This window comes from Psammomys obesus, unplaced genomic scaffold (assembly GCF_907164565.1).
Source record: "Psammomys obesus unplaced genomic scaffold, mPsaObe1.curated_primary_1811, whole genome shotgun sequence".
Lineage (NCBI taxonomy): Eukaryota > Metazoa > Chordata > Mammalia > Rodentia > Muridae > Psammomys > Psammomys obesus.
In genome coordinates, this window is record NW_026596143.1 from 13559843 (window position 1) to 13586399 (window position 26557).

General features: G+C 42.5%; 2 protein-coding genes across 7 annotated transcripts in view; one reads left to right on the top strand and one right to left on the bottom strand.

The window, feature by feature from the left end:
* The first annotated feature begins 317 nt into the window (after positions 1-317).
* On the top strand, positions 318-17448 carry Vdac3 (voltage dependent anion channel 3). 4 transcript variants are annotated; one of them, XM_055593474.1, is made up of 9 exons: positions 318-475; positions 5471-5539; positions 6864-6913; positions 10573-10725; positions 12157-12209; positions 13431-13658; positions 15526-15676; positions 16563-16620; positions 16939-17448. In XM_055593474.1, exons 2-9 carry the CDS (start codon positions 5473-5475, stop codon positions 17028-17030), a joined length of 852 nt encoding a protein of 283 aa, XP_055449449.1. In that variant the 5' UTR covers positions 318-475; positions 5471-5472; the 3' UTR covers positions 17031-17448. The 4 variants fall into 4 exon arrangements, with proteins under 4 accessions (XP_055449449.1, XP_055449452.1, XP_055449450.1 ...); XM_055593477.1 differs by having other exon boundaries at positions 354-475; positions 16563-16624; positions 16939-17017; XM_055593475.1 differs by having other exon boundaries at positions 360-475; positions 5471-5534.
* Positions 17449-23396: 5948 nt separating this feature from the next.
* Slc20a2 (solute carrier family 20 member 2) overlaps positions 23397-26557 on the bottom strand; it is an 89051-nt gene continuing 85890 nt past the window's right edge. For all 3 annotated transcript variants that reach the window (XM_055593311.1, XM_055593312.1, XM_055593313.1), the window contains one exon: positions 23397-24823. In XM_055593311.1, the coding sequence (XP_055449286.1) occupies positions 24659-24823 (165 nt within the window). In that variant the 3' untranslated portion in view covers positions 23397-24658. The remainder of the gene's footprint in view (positions 24824-26557) is intronic.

Genomic DNA, 26557 nt, shown 5'->3' on the forward strand with positions numbered 1-26557 from the left:
ACAGCTGACCTGGGATGACGCTCCCATAAAGATCTGCAAGTCATCCACCAGAGGACAGCAGGGTGTGGGAGCGACATTGCCGCTTGCAGCACACGTCCGCAGAGACCCCTCCGCTCCCCGGCTGGCGCGCTGCCCGCGCCCCTTCCAGGCAACAGGAGTCACGGCTTCGGCTCGTTCTCGCGAGAACCCGCGCCTCCGGGCAGCGCTAAGGTTCTCAAGGCCGTCCGCGCACTTCCTTAACCCCTGCCGGTCACCCGCCGGCCGGGGCCGCCTGCGCACGCGCACGCTGAGCCGGACAGTTGGCGGACCGCTGCGCGCCGGCTCCGAGGCGCGGCAGCGCGCGCCCTCGCGCTCTGGTGCGACCGGCGCGCAGGCGCGGCGGGGAGCGAGGTCGCGCAGGCGCAGACGGCGTTGGTTCAAGAAGACCTTCAGCGTTGCCTTGGTGGAGCGGGACGGGCCCACCCTCGGGTTGTAGGTGAGGCGGCTGCTGCCCCGGGCCGGGTGGGCGGAGGGCCGGCGGCCTGACTAGCCGAGGCCGCGGAGGAGGACCTGATGGGCGCCGGCCTGGGGCCAGGCGAGGCGACCCCGCTGCCCGGTCCTTGCTGGCCGCGGGAGGGCGGGAGTCGTCGCCCTGGGCCACGACCTTCCGCCGTGCCCGGCGTGCGCACCGGCGTTCTGCCGGGGGCCAGGCTGGAAAGAGGGCGGTTTCTAGCGAGGACGAGTTCTGGAACCCCAAACCTACACCCCACCCCGCCCCCACACCTCCCCCTCTGCCGGGTCCAGTGTCTTGTCGCGCGCGTCTTGCCCTCCTGACGGCCCAAGTGAGGATGCTCTTTGTGCATCTTAAAAAGCAGAAACAAGGAACAAAAGAGAAGCTCTGTTATCCAGTTAGTGCCTTTTGTTTTCCTCTCTGGGTGTAATGCAGCCTCGGGGCATGGTGCATTTCTATTTTGACACGCTAATAGAATTGTGAGGTTGTAGTTTTACTCTGGAGTAACATGGAGTCTTGTGTTTTCTCGATTTTTGCTTGATCATACCAGCACTGTGCATTTCCCATCAGAACCATGGGCCTGAATAAAGGACAGTTTTGCCATAAGCGACTTCAGTTAGCCACTTGGCTTTTGCAAAGTGTTCATTCGGCGAAACAGTAAATCAAACCGCTAAAAGCTTGTAGTTAGCACCATTTTAGCGTCATTTCTCCCTGATTGGTGTGAAAACCTAAAACTTTAAACACTTCTGTCTGAATATGTAAGACCCATATTTCTATACCTCCCTCCTAGAATAATGACAAAAAACCAAAAAACTACATTACTACATTACTACCGGAATTGTGAAATCACCCTATTAGTGAACTCTAAGCCCTGTAACGGAGAGCAGAATTTTATTATAATGGATGTAGAACATCAGTACCACCCATTTGCCTTGACTCTTAACTTTTCCTTTTGTTTGATGCCTCTGAGAGAACTCAAGTGCTTTTTACCCTTATGCCACCCCATTTCCTCTATAATTTTTGGGTGTGTATGGACTTGTCTATGTGGTGTATGTGGTACATGTTTGTGAGCATATATGTGTGCATGTGGAATCCAGTCTTTGATGTTGGGTATCTTCCACAGTTGCTCTTTATTTTATTATTTGAGAAAGAATCTTCTCACTGAACTGAGAGCTCATCTGACCAGTGAGCTTCCAGGCTTCTCCTTTCTCTCCTCTGTTCCTACTCCAGTACTTTGTGGGTCCTGGGGATTCATACTCAATTCCTCATGCTTGTGTGACAGACACTTTGCCCATTGAGCCATCTCTTCTGCCCTGAGCATATATATGATTTTTCGGTATGCTCTTTCCTCTTTTTTTTAATTTTAAAATTTATTTATTTATTTTTTATTAATTACAGTTTATTCACTTTGTATCCCAGCTGTAGTCCCTCCCTCATCCTTTCCCAAGCCCACCCTCTCTCCCTCATCTCCTCCCATGCCCCTCCCCAAGTCCACTGATAGGGGAGGTCCTCCTCCCCTTGCCTCTGACCCTAGCCTATCAGGTTTCATTAGGACTGGCTGTGTTGTCTTCGTCTGAGGCTTGGTAAAGCTGCTCCCCTCACCGGGGGAGGTGATCAAAGAGCCAGACACTGAGTTCATATCAGAGACACACAGTTCTCCTTACTAGGGAACTCACTTAGAGACTGAGCTGTCACGTGCTACATCTGTGCAGGAGTTCTAGGTTATCGCCATGAATGGTCCTTGGTTGGAGTATCAGTCTCAGAAAAGACCCCTGTGCCCAGATATTTTGGTTCTGTTGCTCTCCTTGTGGAGCTCCTGTCCCCTCCAGATCTTTCTATATCCCCCTTCTTTCATAAGATTCCCTGCACTCTGCCCAAAGTTTGATGCTCTTTCCTCTTTATATCATAGTGTGTGTATTTGACAGGTACAAATTTTTTAAATGAATTCCCATTAGGAAATGAGTCATGCTGAATATGGTGGTAAAGGACCATACTCCTAGCTCTCCAGAAGCTGAGGCAGGAATGTCATACATTGAGGGGCCAGCTTTGCCTGCACAGTAAATTTGAGGCCAGCCTGGGCTATAAACTAAGACCCTTTTTATTTATAGGCAAAAGCCTAGCAGAAATTTAGATTAAGAGTTTGACTGAATATAAATACAGACTATTTATTTAAATGATTTACAAAGTGTTCAGAGTTCAGGTATAGTGATTGTAACTTGCAGATGTGTTCAGCCTGTTGATTTTGTGACTCAACTTTATCTACAAAATTCATGTTCAAAACTTTGTTATTTATAAAGGTCATGCTCAAGAACCATGCAGTCAAGTTACAAACAAATGAAAAGCTTTGTTCTGTTTTTTCAATACACATTCTCACCTAGTAACATCCTGACTTATTTCAGACTTCAGGATTGTGTCTACCTCTGCCTTCTGAGTGTTGGGATTGAAGTCACAGGTCACCATGCCTAGCCTATGTTTTATTTATTATTTATTTATTTATCTATTTATTTATTTATTTATTTATTTATTTATTTATTTATTATCTATTTATGTTTCATGAGTGTGTGTTTGTACATGTTCATGCTTTTGCTTCTGCCCATGTGTGATGGTCAGAGGATGACTTGGGGAAGATGGTTTTATCCACCAAGTGTGTTCTGGTACCAGAATCAGGTAGTTAGATTTGGTGGCAAGTACCTTCATTTATTGAGCCATCTTACCAGCCTCAACTTAGAGAATTAGTGTGTTTATGTGTATGGCAGCTGTGTGCATGCCATTGCCTGTTTGTGAAGGTGAGAGAACAACTTGTGGGAATTGGTTCTCTCCACCATGTGGGTTTCAGGGACAGAACTCAGTTCATGAGTCTTGGCAGTTAGTGCCTTAATTCCACCTCACCAGCCCCAAATCTCGTGTTTTCATAACTTTACCTTTTTTGTAGGTAGTGGGTCACATTCATAGCTCTCCTTGGCTGTGTGTGGCCCCCAGGTGAGAATGCTGGAAACTGACTGGTGCTTTGGAATTTTCTGGTCTCTTAAAATCCCGCTAATAGAATCATTTGAGGTAGTTCTGTGATTGATTGGGCTTCGCTTTTGAGTCTTTAACAGGAAGGCAGAAAGTGCTGAAGGAATCTGCAGTACAGAGGTCTAGGGAGGATGTTTTCACTGAGAATTCAATATGAGGGTCTTACTGGCAGGGTTTAGGTTTTAATTTCAAAGTTCACACTTACACAGATGAATTTTATTCTCTTTCTGTTTAGTAGTAATATTATAGCATTTTAAGAAAAGCTTTGGGAAAGACCATATTCTGGAAGACCACATTTCATTTATAGGTTTTAAACATATTTTTGTTTATTATGTTGTGTGTTTGTCAGCTGTGTGCAGGTGCTTGCAGAGGCAGGAGAGGGTGTCAGATACTCTAGAGGTACTCCACAGGTGGTTATGGGCTGCCTGACAACGCTCCTAACTGCTGAGCCACCACTCCAGCCTTAGTAGGTGTTTTTGTTTGTTGGATTTTTTGAGCTAGGATCTTGTAGCCCAGACTAGCCTTGGATTTGAAGTCCTCCTGCTCTAGTCTGTTGAGATACCTGGTTCAGTCTCGTTAAGCTTGTTTAATTTTTATTTTGGAACTGTCTGTGTAGACAAGGCCGGTCTCAAACTCACTGCCCTCTGCTTCCTGAGTGCTGAGAGTGAAGGCATGCACCACCACATCCAGCTTCAAAGTAGTTAACATTTATTTTTACTTAAAAAATTTTTATAATTTTATATGTATGGTTATTTTGCCTGCATGCATGTCTTGTACTCCACGTGTGCAGTGTCTGTAGAGACCAGAAAAGGGCATCATACTCCCAGGAACTGGAGTTAAAGATGATATGAGATGCCATGTAGATGCTGTGACTTGAACCCCTAATCTTTGGAAGAGCAGCTAGTGCTCTTAACAGTTGAGCTATCTCTCTAGTCCCAGTGAAGCTTCTTTGCTGTGGCTGTAGTGTGGGGATTGAACCTGGGGGCCTCTGTGTGCTAGGCAAAAGTTCTACTACTGCTGATATTCCCGGTTCTTTGTAATTTTTTATTCATGTCTTTGAGTCAGTCTCACTTAAGTTTCCCAGGCCAGCCTTGAACTTACTCTGTGGTCCAGGATGAGCTTACACCTGTGATCATCCTGCTTTAGCCTCCTGTGTAGCTAGGATTGCAGGCCTGAACAATCAGGTCTTATTTCAGGGACTGAATTTCAAGAGTAGCAAAATATTAAAGCCAGAAAGGTTTTAAACATTTCTCCCCACCCCCTTTTTGAGACAGGGTTTCTCTAAGCTGCCTAGACTGACCTTGAACTTGTTACTATTCTGCTTGCGCAGCTGGGCTGAGATTACAGGCATGCACCAGTATACTTTTTTTTTCCCTGTGAGATGTGGTATTAAGATTGAACCACCCTCACATCTCAACCCTGAGCATTTAATTGCTTTTTTTTTTTACAGTTCCTTAAAATGTTCCCATTGTGGCCTGGTGAATAGCTCAGTTGGTAAAGCACACAACCCTGAGGATCTGAGTTTGGTCACAAACCCATTTGAAAAGGTCAGGCACGGTGTGTACCTGTAATCCCAGCCTCGAGGAGGTGGGAACAGAAGGACCTTGGGCTCCTTAGCTAGCTCAGTGAAAAACCCTGCCTCAAAATAATGGTGACTGGCCCCTGAGGAATAAGACACATGCGTGTGTGCCTGTACAAATGCACACTTACCACACACACACACACACACACACACACACACACACACACAAACAAAACTTTGTTTAACAAAGCCTTTGAGACTCTTGTCTTACTAGAAAACTCTTATTTTCTAGTTTTAGGAGCAGAATTCCAACTTTGAATTTTGATTACATTAGGGAATTCGCTTCAGTGATACAAAGGAAGAAAAAGTCTTTTCCGGATGAAAGAGTGGAAGAGTTAGGAGTAAACACACTAAATGGTTGCTCTTTTGTATTTATTTTTAAGATATGTGTAACACACCAACTTACTGCGACCTAGGAAAGGCTGCCAAGGATGTCTTTAACAAAGGGTATGGTAAGTATACAATGGTAAATTTTATGTTGGGTCAGAGTTAGTGATAAACTCTGAGGATTTAGTTGCATGTTCCTTAAAATTTTTGCTTTGTAGGCTGGGGAATAGTTGGTAAAGTGTGTAAGATACTCTTTTTGTTAGTAAAATAAGGGCAAGTGAGCATTAATCTGCATCACAAGTATTACGGGCTGTTAGTAGCCTCTCGTCTTTCATTCCTTAGCCTCCTTCACAAGCACTGAGAGAGTTGTCATACATGTACACATGCACAAACGTCTAATATCTGTAACATGGCGTAGAGCCCACCTATAATATTTATGCTTCATTTTACCAGTTCTGGTTATGATTAAGCTGCTTACCTCTCTCTGTAAAATCTTTTTTTGTTTTTACTTGAGACAGGGTCTTACTATGTAGCCCTGGCTGGTCTGGAACTTGCCATGTAGACTGTGCTGGCTTCAAATGCACAGAGATCCACTTGCCTCTGAGTGCAGGGATTAGGGTGTGTGCTACCATTCCCAGCCCATATAATGCTTTTTAATATACCATTTTTTTATCCTATTTTTTTTTTTCAAGACAAAAAAAAAAAAATAGGATGGCTTGACTATTCTAGACTCACTTTGTAAACCAGGCTGGCCTCAAACTCATAGAGATCTACTTATCTCTGCCTTACTGAGTGATGGGATTACAAGCATGTGCTACTTTGCTTGGCTAATATACCAATTTTTAATGAAAGTGGAAATCTCATATTTTTAGCAATATATTATCTTTATTACAAGTAGAAAATTTTTTAGGTTTTAAACTTTGTTTTTAATTTTTCTGTGCTGTACACATTGATTTTTTTTTCTCCTACAAATGCTCATTATATTTTTACCTTGCATACACACACACACACAAACATACAATTATGTGTGCACATACCCACACAACAGCATAGATTTTTTTTTTTTGAGTAATTTTAGTCTTTAGAATAGTGCATTTTTTTCTTTTTTTTTACTTTTTAGAAGTATGAGTTTATTCATTTTTAGGACCTTTAGAATTGTACTTCTTTTGTTATAATTAAGTTTCTTTTCAAATTCTTATGTAACTACCATGTATTTTCCATATGGGATGTATCTGCCTTTTTTTTTTTTTTTTGTATTTTGAGGCAGGGTTTCTCTGTGTAGCATTGGCTATCCTGGACTCTCTTACAGAGATCTGCCAGACTCTGCCTCCCTTGAGTGCTGGGGTTACACTATATGGGATGTATAAAATATTATTATTATTTTTTTAAGTTGAAAAAATTGGAGTGAAAGTTAAATTTTGTATATATTTTGTTTTTGAATATTTCTAGGGTTTGGCATGGTCAAAATAGATCTGAGAACCAAGTCTTGTAGTGGAGTGGTGAGTACCTAGTATATTTTTAATAGGTAAAGCATCTTAACTTAACTGGTTTTAAAATAATTGTTTCCTGTTGCGTAAAACAGTACGTTCTTGATACTGCTGTCCACCCTGTGGCTTTGTCCTTCCTTCACTCTCTGGGTCTGTGAAGCCAGTAGAAAGATAGGTTGAATTTATAGGTGGGATTCTTTGTGTTTCGTAAGAGTATCAGGCATCTCACTCTTAGATGATACAGAATGTGTATTGTTATACTTTCATGAGTATGTATGAGTACTGAAACCTCTACTTCCATTTTAATGGTCCATATGAATTTTAATGCTGTTTTACAAAAATAAATTTTAATCTGTCTTTTTATTACTGATTTATGCAAAATATAGAAATTTATTTTTATATGTGTATATACAAAATTGTTTTATATTTTTGAAAGTGAATTAATATATTTTATGTGTATGGGCATTTTGCCTGCGTGTATGTCTGTGCATCATGTGTGTACCTAGTGCCCGAGGAGTTCAGAAGACGCTGCCAGAGCCCTTGGTATTGGCGTTACAGCTCTGAATCACCTTGTGGTTGCTGGAAGTCGAACCCTAGTTCTTTGCAAGAGCAGCTTGGTTTTCATTTTTGTTTTTTGCTCTTCGAGACAGGGTCTTTCCATGGAGCCCTGGCTGTCTCAGAACTCGCTTTGTAGACCAGGCTAGCCTTGAACTCACAGAGAGCTGCCTGCCTCTGCCTCCTGAGTGCTGAGGTTAACGGTTTGTGCCACCACCACCTGGCTTGGTTTTATGATTTTTTAACCGATTTTCTTCCAGTCTTTTTTATTGCAAGTCAAGATGCTGACATATTTTTCAAAACATTATTAATCAGCCGTTAAATAAATCTCAGCAAGTAGACTAACTTTTTTCTTGTGGCACTGGACATTGCATTTAGGACCTCTTCATGCAAGGAGAACACTCTACCAGTGCATTACATCCCTAGCCCCCAGCCCTACTTTTACATTTTCATTTGAGACAGGGTCTTACTAAGTTGCCAGTGCTGGCCTTGAACATACCCTGTATCCCGGACAGGCCTTGAACTTTCAATCCCCCTGCCTCAACCTTTTAAGTAACTGGGATGGTAGGCTTTTGCCACTATGCCTAGTGGGTTAAATTTAAATTTCTTTTCTTTTTCTTTTCTTCTTTTTTCTTTTCCTTTTTTATTCTTTTTTTTTTTTTTTTCATTCTTTTTTGGTGCTGGGTACCCAGGCCCTTGAACATGCTAACTCTACTTTGACTCTTAGCCAGGTGAACTTTTAATTCACCTTATTTTCTGATTTATTTTTGCAGGCTACGTCTTTAGCTGGTGCTTACTTATTCAAACCCATGCAAGTTTTATTTATGAATATAATTGTTTAATTAGGATGAAAGGTGTGTGCAATTTGTATGATATTTTGCATTGTACTCTGCATAGCTCTGGTTTGTCCCCATCACTCTTGTTCTGGGTTTCTCTATCATAAATGAATAAATGTATGACCTGCCTTACTAAGAAGGCTGTTTTGTATATGGTTCTGTTGAAATAGGAAAACTGTATGTATATTAAAATTTTCAGAAGTTACAGTCAGTTGTGTTAGAAAAGTCAACTCTACCTTTCTCTCTCTTCCATGCTGCTGTGGTGGCTTTGTGCATCCAGATGGTGAGGAAAAAAGCCTTTTTATGTGCTTGCTCTATGGCTGCTTTTGTCTCTATTAATTTAGGATAATTTTCATCCTTTGTTGTACAGTTCTCAGGTTCTGTTTTACAGTGACCTTTCTCTGTGTTGCTTGTTAGCATTAAGTGGCATCTGAAGATGCCATTTTCATGTTGTAAGTGGATTTTATACTTTTTTGTATTTGACTTAATTGTCAAATTAGACCCAAATTGAGGCAATATCTGGATTTCAGCTTCCAATAGTTGTAGCCTTTTTTCTGAATTTTGTATCTGCTACTTTAGAGTCTCGATAATATCGACCTTCAGACTAAGAGGTAGGAAGAAGATATGGAACAACTCAAATATTTACATTCGCTGTTTTTGTCATTTTTTAAAAGTAAATGTAAAAACTACACTATTCAGATTTATTATTGAAAGCAAACACTTTTCACATTAAGGAATTAACCTGAGCTGTTACACATGGCTTATGTTATATTATTTTTCTTAAGGCCTTGCCCTAAGTGGACAGCATGATTTTCATTTTGGAAGCTTTCTTTGTAGTGTTAATAAACAGATCGTAGCTTTCCAGTCTAGTGGTGTCATCTGTCTAGAACTTGAGTTATGGCTAAAGAGAGGTTTCATGTTGCAAAGAGTGAAACAGAACTACTTCAGAAGGTAACTATTCATTGCTGCTGGCCAGATTTCAGAAATGCTCCTGAGAGCAGGGTCAGGCAGAAAGTTTCTTGACAGTCAGAGATTGTCAGTGACAGGTAGTGACTGTTTGCTTCCCCTAGAAGAAGGTCTTTTCCTAACTGTTTATTGTCATGTGATGGAAAGGACACTACAGGAAGATACACATAATGACAGTCATGGTGATTGTACTTTAGAGGGTAAGCCAGATGGAGAAGGAAAGAGGGCCTTTTAAGTTTTGTTTTATTGTCAAAATGGGTAGATAATTCTGATTAATTCTGATTTTGCTTGAAAATGTTTATGGTAAAAGTTTTACAAACAGCTTCGTGGCTGAAGCATTCATATTTTACAACACTGTAAATGTACTTTAACACTATGTCTAACATAAGCGTGAAAATGATCACACGTAAATGTATTTTATCACAATGTTTTTTTCTTTTGTAGTACTGGGATGGAACCCAGAGCCTTGAGCACACTAGGCAAACACTTTACTATTAAGCTACTTCACAAGCCCATAAAAATACATCTTTAAAAAAACAGCAGTTGGGGCTGGAGTTAAAAGTACTTGCTGTACTCGCAGAGGACCCAGCTTTCGTTTCCAGCACCCTCGTGCAGTTCACAACTGTCTGTAACTCTAGCTCCAGTGGATCCCATCCCTGTGTGGTCTTAGGGCACCATTTATGCACACAGTGCCCATACAGACAAGTAGTCACTCATACATATACATAAAAATAAATACAGCAATAGGCTGAGTATATAGTTCAGTGACAGCTGTGGACAGGGCCTTGGGTTCCATTCCCAGCACACCCCACCCCCTCCTCATCCCCAGCTCCACCCCACACTACCACCCGCACATTTTCCTTACCCCAAGTCACAAAGTACTAAACTAAGTAGAAAGTGTGGGAGGTAGTATTTATAGGTTTTAATCACCTGACAAGTATTATCTGACAAGTATTGTCTGACAAGTATTATAGAGAATTAATAGGCCATGAAAGTGAAATTCTTCAGTATTCAGTATTTTTGCCTTTTTAATAAAGGCATTTATTTCTAGCAGAGATCATTTTCTTTTAAAGTTAAGAATTTAGTGTGCCCAATAAAAAAGAGAATATTTGGAATAATAAATGCCAATAAGAAGGGAGGAGTCATGGACAGTTCTCAACCTGGTTAGAGACAGACAGAAAGCAGGAGGTATGTTGAAGCATAGGGTTATTTAAAAAGTAAGTTGTATTGGTTTATGATGCATTGAACACTGTTTTCTGATGAATGATTTCCGTTTGGTGAGATCATTTAAAAATAATTTTTCTTGTTCACCAGGAATTTTCTACTTCAGGTCATGCTTATACTGACACAGGGAAAGCATCAGGCAACCTAGAGACCAAATACAAGATCTGTAACTATGGGCTCACCTTCACCCAAAAATGGAATACAGACAATACTCTTGGGACAGAGATCTCGTGGGAGAATAAGGTAAGAAAAAGCACTAGAAGTTATTGTAGGTTAGTGAGTCACACCAAGTAGTGAGCATAACTGGGGCTGGAGAGACGCTGCGCTGTTAAGAGCACATACTGCTCTTGCAGAGGTCCAAGTCAGCGCCTCCTGTCAGCCGGCTCACAACCACGGGGAAGTTCAGCTCCAGTGCATCTAATACCTCTGCACTCCATGAGCACCTACACAACACACAAGCACATACAAATACACATGATTAAAATAATAAAAACAAATCTTCAAAAAATCGAATAAACTCCAGATATAATCTGAGTGGGATTCTAAAATGTCTTCTACCATATTTCCTTTGTGTAGCCTTTTTATTTATTTTCTCGGTGTGTCTTTAACATTTCTAGAACACGACATTGCATCTTTGTTTTGATTAGTTAATTGTGCTGCACAGTTGATCCTCTCCTGAGTAGAACAGACTCTTCGGTAATTTAGTTTACTTTTGGAATCTTTGCAAAATTAGCTACACAGAAATGTGCCTACATTTTTTAATGTTTTCAGGGAGAAAAATAATCAGCTTTTTTTTTTTTTTTTTTTTTGTCGGACACATACTGTGTACAGGGCACTATATTTTTCTTTTGGAGAATGGATCCAAACTTGTAGTCCCAGCTGGCTCTAAACTTTGCTTGTAGCTGAGGTTGACCTTTAACTCCCAATTTTCCTGCCTATACCTTCCAAGTCCAGGAATTTCAAGGGTGTGCCACCATGAGTTTTCAAGGTACATCTGTGTGTATTAGCACATACAAAGAGGTACAGCTAAAGACGTTGGTGGGTCAGGTTATCTTTAGTCATTTCAAGAGAACAAGATTATTTTATTACTGTGGAATAATTGTTTTTCCACAGTAATTTATGTTATTTAATGTATTAGGATTGGCCTGTACATTTTAATGTTTTTAAATTTTTGAGATGTCATTTAGGCTGGCTGCAAACTTTTTGAGCTTAAGATTGTGTGCCTCAGCTTTTTGAGTAGTTTGGATTATAGGGTCATGCCACCATAACCAGTTTAATTTATATTTTGATGAGAGAGCCATGGTTAGGGGCTATGTTTGAGGGGACGGCAATTAAGGAGATGAAAATATATGGGAAGTAACAGCCAGAAGAGGAGGAATGCTGGTGTGCGCCTGTAATCCCAGCTCTGGGGGTAGGATGTGCTGTGTGGGAGGCAAGTGGATCTGAGTTCAAGGCCAGCCTGGTCTATAATGGGAGTTCCAGGACAACCAGGCTACATAGAGAGACCTTGTCTTAGAAATAAAGAAAAGATGGGGGAGGTAATTTATTATATAACTTACTGTCTGGCTTTCTTTAATGACTTTGTTATTAAAAAGGAAGTGTGAGGAAGCTTTAGAACTGGCTTTTTGAGTTAAAGAATTGAAAATTGTTAATTGAAAATTTTTTGTTTTACAGTTGGCTGACGGGTTGAAACTGACTCTTGATACCATATTTGTACCAAACACAGGGTAATTATCCAAACCCATTTTTTTCTGTAGGGACAGGGAGAAACTTGGAGGTTGTTTTAGCAATGCTAGAATGTGTGTGTGTGTTTAAAGGAAGAGATCCTCAAGGCAACATAAAATTAAACAGAGGCATATCTCTCTAGCTTAGGAAGTGAAGGATCTGAGACCATAGTTTATATCTATTCTAAAGACTGGTGGGTGTGGCAAGACTGTGATCTACTGATTGTAAGGGGCCAGGGTGGTGGTGCTGCCATCACACTTTCTGGGCCTGGCAAGTCCTCTCGGTGTAACCCTGGGTCTGTCCTTCCTGGCACATGCTTTAGTTATGTTTAGAACAAGTGTTCTCCAAGACTTGTCTGCAGAACTAATTCTGAATATTCAGCATTGCTATTAAAAGTATATTTCATCCAGATGTGTTGGTGTATGCCTCTAGTCCCAGCATTCTGGAGACAGGCAGACTGATCTCGGGTTCCAGGCCAGCTAAAACAAACAGGAAAATGTGTATTCCTACTAATAGGTTACTTTGTTTTGATGTACTTTTGTAGCACTTGAAAATATTTGAAGATAGTTTATTTCTCATGTGTATATATGTGTATGTGTGTATAATATATATACACATACATATCTTCAGATTATTAATTGGTACTGACATATCAAAGATTTTGCATTTTTTGACAAAATTGTATATATCTGTGGGGTAATATGTAGTATTTGAATGTCTGTATACATTGTAATCAAATAGGGTAAGTGTATTTGTCTTAAACTTTTATTTTTTTGAGTTGAAGCAAATTTAAAACTTGCAGGTTTTGGAATGTATAATACTTTATGTGTAATAACTACTGTGCAACAGAACATCAAAATAATTTATCAAGTGTATCTGTTGATTTATGTCTTTATGAAATTTATAGTAAAATACTTTATATCAAATGACATGCATTTCTTTTTTTTGTTTTGTTTGTTTGTTTGTGTTTTGAACAGAGTTTTTCTGTGTAGCCCTGGCTCTCCTGGAACTCACAGAGATCCATCCACCTGCCTCTATCTCCCCAGTGCCAGGATTAAAGGCATGTGCCCCCATAACATTAACCATTAACATAGAGTTTAATCCTAACAGTTGTATTTGTAGAGAGCTGAGTTGTCTGTAGCCATTTTCCCTTTGGAGAGGGTCTTTGTACATTAGTGGAGAGAGTAGACTCACATCATTTCATTGTACCATTTGTTTTACAGAAAGAAGAGCGGGAAGTTAAAGGCGTCCTATAAACGGGATTGCTTCAGCCTGGGCAGTAGCGTGGACATAGATTTCTCTGGCCCTACCATCTATGGCTGGGCTGTGCTGGCCTTTGAAGGCTGGCTGGCCGGATATCAGATGAGCTTTGACACGGCCAAGTCCAAACTGTCCCAGAACAACTTTGCCCTTGGCTACAAGGCTGCAGACTTCCAGCTGCATACCCATGTGTGAGTGTCACAATCTATTCCGATTGCAGTGCTCGTACAATTCCCGGGAAAGGCTGTTGATAGGATGGTAAACAGTTGAAAGTGCTGGTAACTGCTGGATACCAGTCCTGCTGTCTGTCTGTCTATCTATCTTATCTATCTATAACATTTTTGTTTTGTTTGAGACAGGGTTTCTCTGTGTAGCCTTGGCAGTCCTGGACTGGCTTTGTAGACCAGGCTGGCCTCGAACTCACAGAGCTCTGCCTGCTTCTGCCTCCCAGAGTGTTGGGATCAAAGGTGTGTGCCACTACCACCCAGCTTTGCTGTATATTTTCATAGTCAGCAGTGCATTCTGGAAGTTCACATACTGAGTATATTAGGCTATGCTGCTGTTTGTTACTGGTGTCACCTTTGACGCCAGACTTTGGGATATTTTAGCATCTGTAAAAGAACCACTGAGTAGAGAAAACCCACAGTACTGTTACTTTCTGCTTATTTTGACTGTATCTGGAAGCAGATGTGTGGAACACTAAGAATAATCACCAAATTGTTTGCGTGTCCTGGAACTTGTCTGGTGATTCTGCGTGGAGATTTTCATGTGTCTCGGTCAGAACCTAGTTACTGCTTCTATTGCTTTTAGAGATAACAGGATGTATCTGGCTTTACTGAGTGTGGGGGTTCCGCTTTTTCCCAACCGTATGCTCCCTGTTTTACCCCATTACTAGATAGGAGAGAAAGAAGGGTAGAGGTCAGACAGAGAGAAAGAGGTAGAGATCTCTGAGTCTATAATTTCTTTCCTCTTGTTTCTAACAAACTGCAACCAACTCTCCTGAACAACCAGCAACTCCCCCCCCCCCCCAATCAGGGTTTTAGCATTTATATACCTTCTGTAAAGTTTCCAGAATTCCAAAGGTCACACAGCCATAGAAACCATCTGTAGCGGGCCAACCACTCCTCTGCTAGAGCATGAGGCAAATCAGTCAGCTGCTGTGGACAATCTGAAGCAGTTCCATATCCCCACATCTGGGATTAAAATGAAAACATAGTCTTATAATATTTTTTGTGTTTTTAAAGAAACCAAAATTCCAGAATTCTTACTACAGTGGGGATTTCAAAGTAATCCTGGATTTCAGTGTTGGCTGAAACAGCCTCAACTTTTACTTATGTTTAGTTTTTGGTGTTTTAAGATCTCATATAGATCAGGCTGACCTCGGAATTACTATGTAGCCTGGGCTGTTCTTAAACTTCTCGTCCTCTTGCCTGTACCTTCCAGTTGCTGGGATGATAGGCAGGAATGAGCTGTGAGTTTCAGAGGTATTGCTCTTCACTAGGCAATCTGATATAGACAGTGGTACTACAACACTTTACTAGGAGACCGACAATGGTCTTAAAACGCTGTTGTTGGAAAACCATGGTATACTTCAAAGAGCCATGGTTTGTGTCTGGAACAGTGTCTCCTGAGGATTTTATCGAAAGTGTTTTCTCGCTCTGGCTGTATAGTAAGTAAAAGCTAGTGTTGTCTTTATTCCTATATTTTTACCTCCTCAAAGAGAGGGCCTAGATCCTATGAAAAAGAGACTTTTAGGTTATACTTTCTAAATTCTCTGAAACATACCTATAGATTGATTACCTTTACCTGAGGTGTCTGTCTTTGAGCATAGTTGATTTGTGTCTTCAGAAATCTATATTGTGTATAAGAGTCAAGTAAATGAATCAGGTGCTGCTTTAATCATGCTTTTAGATATTTCATAGGTTGGTTTAATTTCTTGTTTGATAATCATTTGTACTAGAAATATGCATAATAGAATCTGTGTTCAGATAGCTGAAGAATTTTTCCCTGTCTTAACAGTAAATAATTCAAACTTTATTTTTTCCACCGTGAAAACAGGAATGACGGTACTGAGTTTGGAGGCTCTATCTACCAGAAAGTTAATGAGAAGGTTGAGACATCAATAAACCTGGCATGGACAGCTGGCAGCAACAACACTCGCTTTGGCATCGCTGCTAAATATAAGCTGGATTGTAGAACTTCTCTGTCTGTAAGAATGTGCATCCCAGCTGTAAATGAGTGCTGTAGTCCCCTGATAATTTGCATGTTCTTTATTAGCTTCATGACCACTCATTTAGTGGAAAGGTTGTTATGTCTAAGGCAAGAATGTGGGTTCTCGTCCTAATTTCTCCCCTGTTGGCTATTGCTGATCTTGGCCTTGTTATATTCTTTACTTTTAAATTCATGGGAGTAGATTACTATTCTTACTACTGTTACTTATTTTCATTAATACTAACAGAAATTGAGCTCTTATGTGTAAGGCTTTACAGATCTTATCCCGTGTAATTCTCATAACTGTTCTGTGTGGTGAAAATTGATATCCTCATCCATTTTGCAGTCAACCCAGAAACTAGGTGAGGGTCACAGTAAGCAGCTGTGTTAAAATGTGAATCCAGATATGGTTTTATGACACCTGAGTACATGTTGAATCACTGTCAGGTTGTAAACTGGTATTTCAAAGAATTCAGTACAGGCCGGGTGTGGTGCTGCTGCACACCTTTAATCCCAGGCCTTGGGAGGCTAGCAGACCTCTGATTTCAGAGTCAGCCTCTTCTATATATTGGCTTCTAGGATAGTCCTGGCTGTGTAATGAGTGTCTCAAAATAACAACAAAGAAATTCAGTACCTAGGGATGCTTGGTAATTCAGTGTGCTTGAAAATCTATTGAAGAACTTTAAAGAATACATCTCATTACCCACAATTCCTACCAGTCCTGTTGACTTCTTAAAAGAGTTGGCTTTTTTTTTTTTCCATTTTTAGCAATTGTAGATTACCCTCAGTGTGCTTTAGAGACATTGTGCAGGAAGTAGTTGCATTGTGCTGACATGTTGTAGAGTTCTTTTCTAACTGCTTCTATTTTCATCTCTTAATCTTAGGCCAAAGTAAACAATGCCAGTTTAATTGGACTCGGTTATACACAGACCCTCCGAGCAGGTATGTAAAAAGAATTAGTGGGTGGTCAGGACAGAAAGACAGTGAGAATAGTCAGTCTGTGGACCCGCTTAAATAGTCCCTGTGGGTTACATTTGGCTTGTCCCTCAGTTTTCTTAATGTGGAACTCCAAGTAGTTCCTCATCCTCACACACAGCAGACCAGACAGCTGTGTCTGTGCAGTACAGCCTATGCCTACCTGGACTCAGTGCCATTGACTTAGATCTGTTATTTCTAGCAAACTTAGGTCTTGGTGTGATACTGGCCACAAGTAATTATGTTTTTTTGTTTGTTTGTTTGTTTTTGTTTTTTTCTCTCTAGGAGTCAAATTGACTCTGTCAGCTTTAATAGATGGAAAGAACTTCAATGCAGGAGGTCACAAGGTGGGATTGGGATTTGAACTGGAAGCTTAATGTGATTTGAGTAGCGCATCATTTGTCCCTGGAAATGAAGAGAAATAAACCCACTATGTTTTGGCCTTAAAATTCTGTGAAATTTCAAAAGTGTGAACTTTATATTCTTCCAAAGAATTGTAATCCTTCCTACACTGAAGTCTAGAGATTACAAATCCATCCTATGGGAGGTCCTTGAAGGCATGCCTGGAAATTTTCATGTTTGTGCCACATTTCAGTTGAGTTCTGCAGAGTTAATTTAAATGTGTTCCTCAGCAACAACATAGTGTCCTGTTGAAGGAAGTGATCTGACTCCCGGTTTGTACATCGTGTCCTGCATGTCCCACTCCACTTTTCCACGACCTTTTGTTGTAGCAGTCTCTGCTGTAGTGAAATCTTTGGTTTTGCATCAGAGTAAAATAAACCCATCACATTTGGAGCATAATTGTTCATCTGATTTATTAGTAGCGCTTGATCACGTCTAAAGTTGTGTGTCTAAAACATGCGTGCTTTCACCGCTCACTCCAACTCCAGTTCTCACTCTGCCCCTGAAGGATGAGGTGGTAGTTTTTTGTTCTGCAGTGGAGAAGGACAGCTGTTGAGGAACTAGCTTCCTGTTGTATCATGTCAAAGTGTCTTGAAGCTGCTGAGGGCACAGTGTGGAGAGAGGAGAGGTAGGGAAGGGAAGACTGCCGGGGGGGGGTGTAGTTCTGACTCTTCCAGGCCTTGGGGGGGGGGTTTTTTTTTTTTTTTGTTTTGTTTTTTGTTTTTTTGAGTACCAGGTGTAATAATACAACTGAAGAAGAAGTTACAGTGTAGAAAAGATATAGGCAGACGTAATACTCGTAGGGCTTATGGACATCCTCTTTCTGTGAGCAGAACCCCTTTCTTTTAATATGGAAGTAATATGTGCCAGTTACAGCAGCTGTAGACAGCTTTCAGTTAGATTGAAAGTAGAAACCCCCATGCTTCACCACCTTCCTCCTTGAGTACTGCAAGCAGTTTGCTGTATATTCCTGCAGCTGTTGGCCTCCTGGAGCTCTCACAGCTCCATTCATACAAACTTAAAGACTTCTCTCCTTCTGAGTGCACTTGATTTTTTATGATGATTTTTTCTTTTTAAAAATTAACTTCAAAATTTTATTTACTGTTGTAATTTCTTTTCTATTGCTGTGGCAAAACACTGAGGAAGGCAACTCATAAAAGAAAGCTTATGTTTTAAAGGGTCAGGATGGTGTTTGAGCAAAGGCATGGTGGCAGCTGAGAGCACATCTCGCAAGTAGGAAGCAGAGAGACATACTGGCAATTTGAACTCTCAAAGCCCACCCCCACTGACCCCTCCTAATCCTCCCCACACAGTCTGAGAAGCTGGGGACCACTTTTTCAAACATGAGCCTATGAGGGCCATTCTTACTCAAACCCCACCCCCATGTGTGTTTGATGTCTATAGTAGCTATATATGGCATCTTTAGTATAAGGACACCTAAGCAACTGAATTTGAAATTTAATTTGTTTAATTAAATTTAAATTTTAATCAACAGCCACAGGTAGCAGTGGCTGTTGAGTTGAACAGCATATTCTATAAGATTTCTAGGAGTGACATGCGTTGCAGGGCACAGGTATTTGATAGGTAGCACAAATTTGCCCTTCATATGTTTGGTATCAATTTATATTTCTATCTGATGCTTGTCCATTCCCTCACATACATATTAACACTGTTGCCATACTTTCAAATGTTTAACTGTTTAGTAGGTGAAAGCTTGTATCTTCTTTTGATTTATGCTTCCCCAGAGACCAGTGAGAAGGGCTGTTTTCACATTTACTGGTCATTTATATTCTAAAGAATCCATTATATTTCTTGCTGTTCTAATTGGGTTGTCTTAAAATAACTAGGCATATTTGTTCTTTGAAAAACTCCAATGTAAGATAGTATTTACCACTCACAAAGTCTCCTAAAGCTGCCAGACAACAGTCTTTATCCAAGTTTTGGCTAATAAGGTAGTAACAGACCACTAAGCCTAGAAAATACCTACAATAGCAATCATACAAAATTTTATTTTCTTGAATATTATCTTTGTGAATTGAGCCACCATTGTAAGAGAGAAATAGTAAAGACAGCACACTCTGAACAGCTGATGCCAGTAGCTAATCCTGTATCAGAGAGTCCACGTGCAGCATGCGTGGCGCGAGTGGATGGGATGTGTGGGTGGAGTGAGATTGTCCCAGTGCGTCTTCAGGTTACTTCGCAAGGTAATTCTTCCGACTAGTGTAGATCAGAGTGTAAGGGAAATGACAGGGCTGAAACAGCATTCAGCCTTGCAGGAAGAGCTAATGAGCTGGACCCCTGGTTATTTCTTAGATCTTTTATCTGTCGAAGTTGGTTGTGTTCATCTCAGTTAGTCAAGAAGGCAGTCTCTACGTATTTGTAATTTTCCTTTATGTTGTTTCCTTTAAATTACTGACCTGCAGAGCCAGGGAGCCACATTTTATGTATTCATAAGGTAATCCAGATACGGCTGTGGGAAGTTTAGATTCAGCCTTTATTCGGGGACTTTATCGAGTTGTGGCTTCATCAACGTTTTAGACAGGATGCACACAGGCTCGTGTACCGCTTGCTGCCTTGCCGGCCACTTAATGTGTCGTGACCCATTTAAACCTTACGGTGATAACTGACCATCTTGGAGTCCTGTAGTCCAGAAAGAAGAGCCAGGAGAGTCACCCCAGGTAGAACAGTCTCTCCTGCCCTGGTGCACCTAGAGCTACTGTTTCCCAAACTGAATCCTTGCCTTCCACATCTACATAGTGCTCGGAATGTGAGCCAGATTTCTGCCCTTGTGAACTTGGCTGATCTCACCCAGCCACTGGTTAGCTTTTCCCCAGAGCTCCTGCTCGGATGAGAATAGCCTTGCATTTTTCTTTCTGAAGCTTCTTGGTCCCCAAAGGCCCTTGTTTTTCTGAAACCTTCAGTGGCCAAGTCATTGATGACTCTGCACTTGACAGTCCTGGATGGTAGGGTAAAGGGAAACCAAAACCAGCCTTTATTTGGTTTGGCTTCTTGGTAAAGAGGGTTTCTGAAAGCAACTGTAGTCCCTTGTGATCATCAAAGACACAATTCCTGTTATTGTGTGCAACTCTGAACTGTGACAGAATTAGCATTTTGCAAAGTGATTGCAAGAGATGTTGTAATTACAATTAAACTTGACACCGCTAGGTGCCGCTGTGGTGCAACAGAGATAACCTTTCCTAGTCCCAGCTCTGCCTTCATTTGACCCATTTTCTTGGACCTCACCCCTTCTCCTACTCTGTGTACTTAGAAATTTCTGAGTTTAGGGTTTGGTTAAGACATGGAAAATAGGGAAAGACAAATTCTCCATCCTATTAGACAAAACTCCTTTTGCTGTTTAAGCAGGTTTAGTCCCCAACAAGAACTCTTGGTCCTCTGGATTGTGTCGGAAACACATTACTTAGAGCGTTAGTGCTTCTCCACCTTCCCAAGGCTGTGGCTTATACACAGTGCCTCATGCGGTAATGACCCCCAACCGTAAATCATTCTCATTGCTACTTCAGAACTATAATTTTGCTGTTATGAATCATAATGTAAATATCAGATATTCAGGATATCTGATATGTAACTTCTGTGAAAGGGTTGTTTGACCCCATGCCTCACAGGTTGAGAACCACTGACTTACTCTCAAGTGCTTCCTTTGAAGAGACTTAAAGAACCTTCCTTTTCTTCTTGTACTTCTTTCCATGTTCTTAAACATGTGGAGAGCCTTATTCCCAGGTCTTCTGTGCAGACCTTGACCTTTCTGAGTTTAAATTATTTTTATTTTTTTGAAACAGAGTCTCACTGTGTACCTTTGGTTGGCTTGGGGTGTCTGTGTAGACCTGGCTGGCCTCCCTCTGCCTCCCGTGTGCTACCATGCCACTGTCACAGCAGGCTACTTCAAAACAAAACAAAACAAGGTCTCTGCAGTGCTAACCGTCCTGGGGGTTGCTGTTATAGACCAGGCTAACCTTGCCTGGCTCTTGCTAAATTTTTGTTTACGATTTATTTATTTATTTATTATGTACACAGTGTTCTGCATGTGTGCCTACACGCCAGAAGAGGGCCTCAGATCCCATTATAGATGGTTGTGCCCCACTATGTGGTTGCTGGGAATTGAACTTGGGACCTCTGGAAGAGCAGCTAGAGAGTGACACTGGGCCAAGTATGAGCTTTTGAAACCTCAAAGCCTACCCACTCCAACAAGGCCATACCTTTCAATAGTGCCATTCCCATGCATCTATAGGGGCCATTTTCCTTCAACCCCCCCCCCCCCCCGAAATCTTACAGAAAGTCAGCTTTCCTGAGGGTGTCCTCTTGGACAGGTGACTGACTGGCTCAACTTGATCAACTCTTGCAGGAGGTGGCAACGGTGTGTGATGGTCTAATAGGGGCAGATCTGAAGTAGAACTCAGTTCTCTTCTTTTGACCTGGAGCAAGTGGTTTCCCTTAACAGCACTGACACATCCATATTTCACACGCTTTTTTAAATCCTAAGGAAGGGCAGTTGTGGTGGTTCCCTCATCTGGCCTCGTGCTGGCCCAACCTACAGAGCTCTGCCTGCCTTGGCTTCCTGAGTGCTGGCTTCAAGTGTGCAGTATGCAGTCACACACCCAGCTTCTGGGATGGATTTTACTATGTCTTCTGTTGCCAGAGAACTCTGTAGGTTAAGAAGAGGAGATGGGCAGGACTTACTTAAAAATGACCTGTTGCGGGCTGGAGAGGTGGCTCAGAGGTTAAGAGCACTGGCTGTTCTAAAGGTCCTGAGTTCAATTCCCAGCAACCACACGGTGGCTCACAACCATCTATAATGAGATCTGGTGCCCTCTTCTGGCCTGCAGCCACATGTGCAGGCAGTATGGTATATAAACAATAAATCTTAAAAAAAAAATTACCTGTTGAGCCAGGTGGTGGAGGCAGTGCACACCTTTAATCCCGGCACTTGGGAGGTAGAGGCAGGTGTGTTTTTGTGAGTTTGAGGTCAGCCTGGTCTACAGAGTGAGTTCCAGGATAGTCAAAGCTATACTGAGAAACCCTGCCTAGAAAAAAAAAAAAAAGTACCTGTTGAGAATGAATATAAATGTGTTGAGAGCAGTGGTTCTCAGCCTTCCTAATGCTGCAGCTCTTTAATACGGATCCTCATGTTGTGGTGACCCCGACCATAAAGTTATTTTTGTTGCTGCTTCATAACTGTAACTTTGTTATGGATCATAATGTAAATAATGTGTTTTCCCGTAGTCTTGGGCAACCCCTGTGAAAGGGTTGTTTGACCCTTTGAGTTGCCACTCAAAGTCTTGAGAAGCCCTGGTTTGGATCCTTCCAAGTGCGGGCTCTCAGGAAGGTAAGAAAAAGAAGTATGAGCCTGGTGCTCTTCCCCTGAGTATGGCTTTCTTATCTCCCGGCAGCGTTCCTTTGCATGGGAAGTTTGACCACACACAAAGTTGTCAGGGACTTAGGAGTTCCTTTGTCTGGGAGACTCAGCATTTCTTTGCTTGGGGACACGGCAACACTTTCTCCAGGGGGAGAGCACTTCCCCAAACTATGTGTGGCCAGACTGTCCCTCATTACACACAGGAACCTCTCCTTGGACAAAGGCTGAAGGTTGGAGTCTGTTGGAGTGGGCTTTTCTCTCCTCTCCTGGGGTGGCATACAAAGCAGATACCAGATAACAGACCTGGGGCAGAGTTCCTGGGTGAGGCTTCTGGCCCGCCCCCCTGCCCTTCCTCTTCACCTACTTCGACTCAGTGGCTGTGGTTTGCCTGCTAGGGCTGAGTGAGGATGCTGACATGGCCCTTCTGGGGCAGGACCACAGGCTGGCTGGCCTGGACAGTGCTTGCTTCCACATGGGCTGTTGCTTTCTGACCGACAAATCTGAGAGAAGACTGAGTTTCCTGAGACCTCATCAAAGGCAGAAAGCAAGGTGCCATTTTAAAAGGAGAGGGCTTCAGGTTTGGCAGCGGACAATGAAAGCGGCACACCTGGCTGGTGCTTCTCGTCTCTCACCCCTCCCGCACTTAGGTGCCGCTGCTGCCACCGAGCAGAACAAGTGGGGCTTCACTCAGCTTCAGCCTGAGAAGAGAGCAGGTTCCCAGGGAGTGCCTGCAGAATGAGCCTCCAAGCAGGTAAGCTCTGCACAGGGATGTGGCCTTCTCCTTACCACTGTCCGAGACGGGTGTGCCAGCATTCTTTCCTTTGCTGGTTTTGTGTGTTGGTTCTGCACAGACACAGAAGAATAGGAAGATGTAGGGGAAAGGTCAACAGAAAGCATTTGAAAACTACAAATGGTCAAATTGTATAGTTCTTATTTTTGTGGAAACTCTGAAAGAAAAAGACTTCAGAAGTAAACTTTTGAGGGGTACTTTTTTATTATAAATTTAATATGGTTGATTAATGAAAAAATTACAATGAAGTACCGTGAAAATGTATGTCAATATAAAAATATTAGCAGCATTTCCATGGTTTCAGGCTCTTAACATTTTAGTCATACTGACTCTCCTGTGCAGAAAAGAACCGCTCTACAGGAGAACCACGCATGTTCTACATAGTAAAGGCCTCAAAGATCCCCAAGCCCAGCGTCCTTCCCAATACCTCCCACTCAGCCCTGAGTTTTGCAGCATCCAAGTCCATCAAAATGTTTGTGACATGAATTCTGCTTTTCAGGCCACAGGGCAGACAGAACAGGGAGGAACACTGGAACTGGACTTGATATGTATGTAGTGTTTAAATATACACCCCCATTGCTGTATGTTACCCACGCTGGTGACCGTGAAAGCCACTGAATGAACCTACCCCAGGATCTGGTGTGGCTGCGGTGTGGCTCTTGCTGGTAGGTGGCTGGTGTTTCCAACCACACACGCTCGGGCTGAGCTGCCAACTAGCCTGGGTGGAGCACCAGCTTCACCGCGGTGGCCGGTGGGAAGGGAAACAAACAACATGAAGATAGAATACTGGCAAGTTATCCCTATTTCTTTGGTACTATCCAAAATTCTCCAATCAAAAAAGTGTCAGGGAAGCATACCATTAAAATTACAGTTTCAGTATTTACAAAAAGCAGTTGTGGTACATTACACAGTAACTCATACACAGCTCATGAACACACTCAGAGAAAGCACGTGCGAACACCTATCCCAGCATTATGCAATCACGCGCGGGCCTGAGAACTTGCCCAGGTTTGCATTAAGTATACTGCATCACTTATATTACAGTGTGTTTAAAAAAGGACTTTCAAATCTCCACTCGCCAGCACTGAAGCCATTATATACAGTTAACAGAATATTGCGTCCTGGGCAATCCTGTGCGCTCTCTGAGTCTGTTTGCAACAGATGCTGCCTATGCAAGGTACACAGTGTGTATCTCCTGTGAGTAACCGCACCACAGTGTGCCCTCACGCCGTCAGGCTGATGGATGCTGCTATGGACAGTAGTTAGGGTAGCTCTGGGGGACGGGCGTCTGCAGCCAGGGTAAGCAGTGTATGGCACGACGCCATCTGGAAGGTATGTGGGAGGGGCGTGTGTGTGCCAAAGGGAGTAGGGTCGGGACGTGTGAATGCGCATACCCACGCTAGACTATCCCTATGGCCATTTGCCGACTGGAGGAAACAAAATCACACGTATGGAAGGATTCCATACACGAGGAGAGCCATGATAGCAGCACTGAATAAGCCAGCCACGGGGACGGTCACGAACCAGGCCACGAATATGTTCCGGAAGAGGTGCCAGTCCACAGCTTTGCGGGAGCGGATCCAGCCCACGGCCACCACCGAGCCCACCTGCGGAAGAGGACACATGTCAGCAGGAATGAGGTCTACTTCAAAGGTGAGACCTGAGGGGGCACCTTCACAAACCTTGACCTTGTAGTCGTTGATGACATCATCATTCCGCGCATCATGTAACCCGAGCCCTTCCTCATCAGCTTTCTAAGTAGATCGTTCTGCGTTTCTCATGATTTAGGCTACTGATCGGTCTCACTGGGCCTTTGAGGAGTGTGACTGGACTCTTTCAGTCACACAGCGTGCCCCAGCTTCCTTTCTACCTTTCAGCATATGCTTGAGTCTTCCCCCCCCACACTCCTTACACTTTAACTTGTTTAAGAGTACATTTGTATTTATTTAATGCATGTGGGTGTGCGCGTTCCACACACGTGTGGAGGGAGCTGAGGACTCCTCCAGGGACTCATTTCTCTTCTTCCACCACGTGGGTCCTAGGGTGGGCACTCAGGTGGAAGGTCGGTGCCAAGCACCTTCTCACTAAGCCACATCAACAGCCCTGTTTCCTCCTAGAACTGTCGGGAAACACTTTGTCGTTTCTGTGTGTGCTTTTTCCAAGTCGTTAAGGTTTCTAACTGGCTATTTTGATAATCCGGCTGGAGGCCTCTGGTGTGGGCAGTTTGACTCTTTGCTCCGCCTGGTCTTTCTGCAAGTAACAACCCACTGTGGCCTCACATGAAGGACCTACTCATGTCAACAGCTCATCCTTACACAACTTATTATTCCAAGGAGGAAAAACTGACTGTGTGACTACCACACACACTTTGATAGCAAAATATACACATGTCTGTTAAGGTCTTGTACAAATCAGATAGAAATCTTTTTTTTGGGGGGGGAGGTTGTTCGAGACATGACTTCTCTGTGTAGCCCTGGCTGTCCTGAAGTCACTTTGTAGCTCACACTGGCCTCAAACTCACAGAGCTCTGCCTGCCTCCCTGAGTGCTGGGATTACAGGTGTGCACCACCATGCCTGGCCACACACATAAATCTCTTAATAAAATGTCCTTCTTATGGTATGAATATTGGGCAAATTGTGCTTCAAGATGAAAATGAAAGTTTAATTTTATTTTACTTCAGTAAATTAACTAATTAATTTTTGCTTTTGAGACAGGGTCTCACTGTGTAGCTCAGGCTGGCCTTACACTTAGAGACTTTTCTCTCCTACCTCTGCTTCCTGAGCACTGAGACTAAAGGCATACACCACCTCGCTTGGCCTGGGAGTTTAGTTTTAAAATCAGTGTATGCATATATGTACACATAACGGTTTCACTGTGACATGCTCACCCACACACATAGGGCACATGCTATTCATGTTCTTTATTTCCCTCTCCCTGCCCTCCATATCCTGATCAAGACCCTTTTAAAGAGGGTAGGGTTTTAGGCAGCATTTTCCTCCATGGCTGTGAGATGTAGCCTAGAGTTTCTGTTGGCAAAATCATTCCCGTCTGTGTAGGGTTCTCCATTAGTGTGGAGGGGCGGCTAATGGGTGAGTGACAGCAGCCAGAAGTCAGCAGGTCTAAGTGTTCATGCCTGCAAAGTGGCGAAAAGTGGACGGGAAATAGCTCAGTGGGTAAAGGTGCTTGCCCACTTAGCTCGTCGTCTAAGGCTGATGAACTGAGTTCAACTGTGAGACCTACACGAGCAAGGAGAGAACAGACTCTCCCTGAAAGCTGTTCTGACTGCCACATGCATGCTGTGCATATGCCATACACACACCACAGACACACACACCATACA

Bases quoted from the DNA above. Each gene is read 5' to 3' on its own strand.
- Vdac3 (XM_055593474.1), top strand. From the start codon at position 5,473: ATGTGTAACACACCAACTTACTGCGACCTAGGAAAGGCTGCCAAGGAT. The intron at 10,726-12,156 runs GTAAGAAAAAGC...TTTGTTTTACAG, and splicing joins AGATCTCGTGGGAGAATAAG to TTGGCTGACGGGTTGAAACT. The intron at 16,621-16,938 runs GTATGTAAAAAG...TTTTCTCTCTAG, and splicing joins TACACAGACCCTCCGAGCAG to GAGTCAAATTGACTCTGTCA.